This window comes from Poecilia reticulata, linkage group LG2, assembly GCF_000633615.1.
Source record: "Poecilia reticulata strain Guanapo linkage group LG2, Guppy_female_1.0+MT, whole genome shotgun sequence".
Classification (NCBI taxonomy): domain Eukaryota; kingdom Metazoa; phylum Chordata; class Actinopteri; order Cyprinodontiformes; family Poeciliidae; genus Poecilia; species Poecilia reticulata.
In genome coordinates, this window is record NC_024332.1 from 28866375 (window position 1) to 28873747 (window position 7373).

Below are 7373 nucleotides of genomic sequence, written 5' to 3' on the forward strand. Positions count from 1 at the left end.
TGTTTTTCACCCTGCACAATAAGATGCACAGTGCCAGAAGACTGTTTTGGCTGCTACAGCTGCAGCTTAATTGTATGTCATGGGACACACAATCAAAGCAATCAAATCAAAGTTCGAAGTTTTTGAAGCAGTAGAAAAACCTTTTCTGAAAGTTTTGTCCAAATACACTTACCGGGCACAGCACTGAAATACATTAGGAGCTGAATTAGGAAACATGCTGATTAACATTAGCACTTCAGCAAAAATGCTGCACATTAAAATAGGAGCAAACCTAATAGTTTTTTCAACCCATGTAATTTTTYATGTATGTTTAAGTTTTCYTAAACATACATGAACCCCCCAAAACAAACTGATAATTTCTCTGTTTGTGCCAACTCTTGGGTGTAAAAACCTTGGCCAGGCATGTCAAAGACATAAAACAAGAATTTGTTCTTTCTGGGATAATAAAAATAGTTGGTAGAACTTTAGCATGCAAGAAAATTAAATAAAATTACTAGAAGTACAAGAGCATTAATTATAGAAATCATTGGGCTCTGTTTTAAACACCATATTTATGCAACAATTACAGATTGTTTCTTGAATGCTTWTTGGCTATCAGCTTACATACGCTGATTTCATCTATTAAATTATAATACAAATTAAGGAAGTGGGAGTACAGTTATGAAAACTGCAGTTGTTAAGCTGCTCAGATCTGTCTGAAGTACAAAAAAATAATCTAATAAATCACGTAAAATAAAGCACAGCACATTTTAGAAAAAGTGAATCACTCAATCAGTTATACCAACATAACAAATCAGAGGGAGATATTTTGGAAACCCAGACATGTTAATCATGATTTATCACTTTGAACAGGGCTATTCATCACACTTAATGTGTTACCCTTCACATTTTAACATAATTTAAGGGTTCTTTCATCAGAATAAGGAATTAAAACAAYGTAGCACATTGTTTTATTAAGTGTGACTGAAAAATACAAAGCTTATTCTGTGTTTGTCTTTTTTTCCCTACTGCATGCCAGAATAGATGTCAGAAGAAGTGAAGACAGAGAGGGTAATGATAGCAACTGTGACAACGCTAAGAAACAAAGAGAGAGAGAGAGAATTACCCCATTTGTGGTCTTTCTCCTCTTCTTCTTGGATGGAACCATCGACTTTGAGGGCACAGTCCAGCTCCAGAACACTTTGTAGTGATGGATGGGAATATCAGGCTCCTCTGGCAAGCTCCAGTTGAGACGAACCATCACCGTGCCTTCGTCGCCCAAAGTCACGTTGGTGACACGCAGATTGGTTGGGCTAGGAGGCGCCGAAGGGTCTATGGAGCAAAAGAACAATAATAAAAATAAAAAAACAGCTTTTATTATCTGTGAACACTAGATGTGTAAAATAAAAAATGTATTTAAAGTGAAGTCTGACTTGTGAAGCACTCTAGCTTCTGTAGACCCAGTCTTTAGATTTTGACCATTCCTTACTCTTTAGCTAGCCAGCCAGGTTTTATGGTTCCACCAAAGAAAGCATCTTTGTCAAAATAATGATGATAATGTTTCTCTGCCCTTCCATACTGCCGTTGCACCATATTTCTTACAGAAAAATGACTCTGTTTTTCAGATGCCATAATGGAAATCTAAATTTTAAAATATTGMATTTCATCTCTTGTCAACATGTTGCTGTAGTTACACCAAAATCTGGCTGATCAGTCCCAGAACCCCCAGAGAAAGGGTTGGGTTTGGCTGACAGGAAGTTGTGTTGTGTTCAAAGACAGAGAGAGAACTGAACTCTCAAAGGTTATACATTAAATATTTGKGGGCAGCAGTTGTGTAGATATTTGTCTTAGTGTCTGTAGCAGTGTTTTTTTTTTCATGTCAGACATCCATCCATCCATTTTCTTTACACCCTTGTCCCTTAGTGGGGTAAGGAGGGGTGCTGGTGCCCATCTCCAGCTAAAGTTCTGTTAGCTGGAGATAGAGGCGGGGTTCACCCTGGACAGGTCGCCAGTCTGTCGCAGGGGAACACAGAGACAAACAACCACGCATGCACACACTCACACCTAGGGACAATTTGGAGAGGCCAATTAACCTGACAGCCATGTTTTTAGGCTGTGGGAGGAAACCGGAGTACCAGGAGAAAACCCACGCATGCACAGGGAGAACMTGCAAACTCCATGCAGAAAGATCGGGGCCGGGAATCGGACCCAGAACCTTCTTGCTGCAAGGCAACAGCTCTACCAACTGTGSCACTGTGCAGCCCCTCGTGTCAGATATGACATGAAAAAAAAATCTAAGTGCTAAAATCTAGCACTTACAATATTTTCTTGTCTAAATGAAAACACAAAGAGCTCAATAAGTTGGTAATAACTTGTGATRAAGCAAATGCAATATATAAAATATCCACTTTAAGATGAATCACAAGTGCATTAAGATTCAGAAGGTTTACATTAGTGATGCATCTTACACAACAAGTGAAGATTTTTCCTTTTTTTTTATTTKCATAAGCACCACCATTAATCAAAGATGAGAGTGAAAACCGCAAAATATGGGCAAGACAAATCTGGGATGAATGACTTCATGCCCATTTCTTAAAAACACAGATTTTTAAAATCTCAAATATTTCTGCAAAAAAAAGAAAGATTCATGTTTTTTTTCTCGTCGCGTTCAGAAAAGCCCATACGCTTAAGAAGAGGACATTTGTCACAAATTCTGTGCCAGACCAGTAATCTTGACTTCAGGTAGGAGGTACAACAGACCATGAAGAGYTTCACAACTAAACCCTGCACTGTAGCCGACAGAGGAGGGCAACAAGCTCCACYGACAATCTGCCCTGCGATGTTATGACAGGTGTCATGTCACGTTCGAGACAGCGTTCAGCCCCACTGAGAGCACAGGTCGAGGGTTAACAAACACATGCTGCTCACTTTGGCTCCACGTCCAGCATTAATGTACTTCAGTGCATGAATGATGCCCAGAGTAAGGTTGGCCCCAAACCGATSCATATGTGCGCCGGATGTTAGTCCGGCGGAGGAGCCGCACGCCAGATGAGAGGCAGCGATACTTTTAATGAGAAAATGATTCATGCCACAGCCTACTTGGCTCCCATTGCCAGGGACCTCTCCCACCTGAAACGCATTTAATCAGGTCCAAAAACACCAACTGGACACATCGAGTCTTTAAAACCGCTTCATGTCAGCTGTGCAAGATAAATAAGCAGTCAGTTCTTACAAATTGCCCTAACAAAGTACGGTCGTGCAAAATTGCATTCAGATGATATGGTCATATTACACAAACAACGGTTGCATGACAGAACGGCCGGCACTTCATCAAATCCCTGACAAGTCTCATCAATCTATCAGCGTTCTGGCACTGATTGGCCTGATTGGAGATCGGTTTCCATCCCTGCAGCACAGTCTTTCCCCCACCTGGTGTCTGTCTCGCTGTCTGACAGTCATCATAATGCTCAGAGGAGCAAACGGATGATGAAGGACTGACAGCACAGGTCAACACACAGCCAAATACACTAATACCTTCTATATGTGGTATCTGATCTAATATTTGGCAAAACATGGCGAGTCACAGTGATCCCGTTTTGGTATGTATGCTATTGGTATGATATATATGAGTGATCTCAGTTGTGCTACAGGCATTACTGTAGGCATATTGGTTTGATTCTACATGGAAAATAAAACTATTAATCACAGGAAATGGTATGTCCACAAAACTGGAATGCGATAACAAAATGATTCAACAATAACTTTAACAAATGCCATCTGCAAGGCTATTTATGAAGCTGGATAAAGACGTGACAGACTGTAAAAATTAGATGGAATCAGAATTTATGCAGTTAAGATTGCACCTACAACAACACTCTTTTGTGCTGAGGTCGCTACCAAGGGAGTAAAATGTAAAGCTGCATGTAAGTGTTTGAAATGAAAATAAAATGTGGCAAGAAAGATGTACTAAACTATTTTAAAAGGAAACTATTTTCTACTGARGCACATTGAGCTGCTTGTTCAGGCTGCTACAACTACAATACAGATCTTGTCATTCTGCTATTTTCCATTACTTTCTATAAATAAAAATGAACCATCTACCTGAGGTTGWCAGCTTAGAAGAGTACCCACACCCCYTCAACTTTTCAACTTGTTATAACCACAGATTTTTTTMCCACTTTGAACATATTTTAAGCAACATTAAAATGTTTATACAAATCTGAGAAGTGTGKTGTGGTGATGGTACYTCTCAATAAAATCCAATGGCAAGTTTAGCCTCCATTTGAACCAGTTATTAGTGAAAGATAASTGGAGGAGCTACAGACATCCAAAGCTCATGTGTCGGAATAGTCGAATGACATYGAATTTGAAGTASTGTGTATAGCTACTTCTATACACTTTTCCAATGCTAAAGCACAGTGGTGGTAGCATCATGTTGCGTGGATGATTTTCTCCAGTACCGACAGGAAAGCTGGTCAGACTTGAAGCTGAGATAAAAGGAAGTAAATCAAGGGAAATTCTGCCATAAAAGCGGATTAACAACTCTAAGCATTCACCAAGAGCTCAGATAGTTTAGATCAAATCCAAAACTGATGGTCACAGATGTTCTTCAGATAGTCTGATTAAGCTTTAGCTACTTGTAAATAATGGGAAAACATTTCATTTACATTTTGTGTAAAGCTGTTAAAAACATTACTCAACATGTAATGTGGTTYTGCAAAGTATTGCTTGCTACACTTTTTAGATTATTAGTAAAAATTTTGAATACCCTGAATCRATTTTCCTTCCACCTCACAACTATGTGACAATTTGGGTTGATCCAAGACGATACGCTTAAATTTATAGCTGAAATGTGACAAAATGTGAAAGATTTCAAGATGRCAAAYGAGCTATTAGCCCAAATGGGCTTATAAAACAACACAGCCTACTTTGTCATTTTAATCCMATGAAGACAGGATTTAAGCAGCCTTTTAGAAAGAAAAAAATAAAGTCATTTTCTTTAGGTTGGGTTAATGTTTGCCTCAGATTTTATAAACTCCTTCCAAAAGCTTCCACCTGTTCCAAMCTCCTAAACATAACAAACGAAGGCCAGTCGGAGTCAAACGTAATTTGGCCTTCACGTAAATATGMGTACATAGACAGCCGTACCTCTGGAGGATCGGAAGTGCTTGCTTGGTGCAGTGAAGCCACGAGTCCCATGGACATTGACTGCTGCAACTCTGAACTGGTACCATCTGCTGGCTCTGATGTCAGCCAGTTGGATGCGCTCCTCTGCGGTCTGAGGGACAGATGGGGGAGAAGTAGGGAGGGGAGAGCAAACCACAGGGGTCAGGGTTTACCTAGGGTCACAGCCCCAATGTGAGCCTGCTGCCACATCAGTCATCTGTGTGTTTCTCCCTGCCAAACTTTCAAAGACCCTGTGGCTGTGTGGAATGTGCATCAGTGTGCAACAGTCTGTTGGCACTCTGCAACTTCACAGCTGTAGCATGACGCATGCAGGGATAAGGGAAGCTGTAACTTCAGTGCGAGGCGTATCTGATTACAAGAATCAACGACCTAGGAGAGTTTATGGGATCCGCTAAAGGAGACCTTCCCGCTGTGCTCCGTTTGTTTGGTTCCTACCTGGGCCACMGTTTGCCATTCCGTGGCATCGTCCTCGCTGGGATGGATGCCGTAGTTCCAGCGGCGCTGCACCACATAGAGGACCGGCTCGACTGAGATATTAAACTTGGACGACCAGCGGATCTCCAGCTGACCCGAAGGCTGCTCCAAGAACACCAGATCCTTCCTCGGTTTCAGAGGGACTCCTAAAAGTACAGGATGAGTTAAAATCCCCTCTGTGTGCAACACTATAGCTCAAATTCAACAGGATTTCTTTTTCTTCTCTCTTTCTCTCTCCTGGGTGAACGGAGGCTAGAAAAGAAAAAGACAACATCTGAGCTGGGAGAGATACAGATCTGAGAATGAGACATGACCTCAGAGCAATAGATTTAATACATGCTGAGGGTTAACAGCATCATCTCTCTCTGTTGTGACAGGTCGTGATATTTCCTGGCCGGCACTTTAATGTTTTAGTAGCTGCRCTTCTCAGTGATGATACACATAGTTTGCATTTAGGTATGCAAGATGGAGTGCAGAACACTTTTCTCTCTCTCTCTCTCTCTTTCTCTCTCTCTCTGTCTTACAGGTGCAACACACACGAGTGCAAACAGGCGCACACACACAGGATGTTAATTTGCATCTGTGAACTTCACTTTCAGCCCTTCAGACGAAGCTGACGTGGCCATGTGCAATAAATATAAAGATAAGAGATTTATAAAGCCCAGCGCTGAGGCAAACGCTCAGCCAAGTCCGGCAGAGGCTTTCAAGCTGATTTATTGCGGCGGAGATATAGTGAGTTGTTGACTGAGCGTTGGGCACAGTGATAATGAGATGGAGATTGGAAAAACAAGGCTGAAAGTACAGCAAAGGGCTGCACACACACGRCACTGTTCCTAATAAATCACCTGTTCTCCTCCGGCTGTTATGCTGGACCTCTGTCGCTGTTCATTGGCTCAATGCTGCTTCACATTTATGAACGGCGTCACTGCTTGCTCAAGGCCACCGTGCTGCGCGCCGGTAAACAACATTATCGAGGCTGTTTCCACGCACAGCGTTTGGTCTGCTAATATTGCTATTGAGTCATTACACAGAGCTTGGAAACGTGCCTGCCCGGAGAACAGAATATCTTAAGGTAACGTTTGCATTTCAAACTGATGTATCTGATTCTTTAGCATTGGAGTCTGTGGAGATGTACCTAGAGTCGCTATCCGACTTGAACGATCTCATTTTGGAGTTCAACTCTTACTGGGGAGATGAGCGCAGGCTTAAAGAGAATTTCATAAATCTTCCTGTCTGTGCAATTTTTTTTTAAACCTGTACACCATTAGACAGCTGTTAGAAGCCTAAAGCATGTCTTGGTTTAGAGCCTGATGTAAATTAGTTTCACCTGGTAAGAATTTGGAGCAAAAAGGAATGGGCTGTAAAAACAAAAAGTTTTATGATTGAGATTAACTACGGTTTACTAATCTTTCAAACAAATTCAGGAAYGGGTGTGACCTAAATTTTTTGCTTCAGACAAAAAAAAAATAAAATCCCTTTTTTTCTGAAGCAAAGTGATTTTGCTTCAGAAGCTACTATTCAGTTGACTTTCTAAGGCTCCGACGGAGATTAGGATAACCTTTGGTGATTTCTGGAAAACGACAAGATGATTTGTTATTGAGGAGAAGCAGCATATCCCGCGGCCGATGAGGCAAGCAGAACAGTATGGAGACCAAGTGAGGACACAAATAATGTGGCGTTTTTGGAAATGAAGGCCAGGCTGGAGCAAGCAATAGGCTGCTGTGTTTTTAATT

General features: G+C 41.3%; 1 protein-coding gene across 1 annotated transcript in view; it reads right to left on the minus strand.

Moving 5' to 3' along the window:
- anos1 (anosmin 1) overlaps positions 1 to 7373 on the minus strand; it is a 60234-nt gene that overhangs the window by 11405 nt on the left and 41456 nt on the right. The window contains exons 5-7 of the mRNA XM_008400774.2: positions 5602 to 5786; positions 5128 to 5257; positions 1106 to 1311 (exon numbers count right to left, since the gene is read on the minus strand). Of these exons, the coding sequence (XP_008398996.1) occupies positions 1106 to 1311; positions 5128 to 5257; positions 5602 to 5786 (521 nt within the window). The remainder of the gene's footprint in view (positions 1 to 1105; positions 1312 to 5127; positions 5258 to 5601; positions 5787 to 7373) is intronic.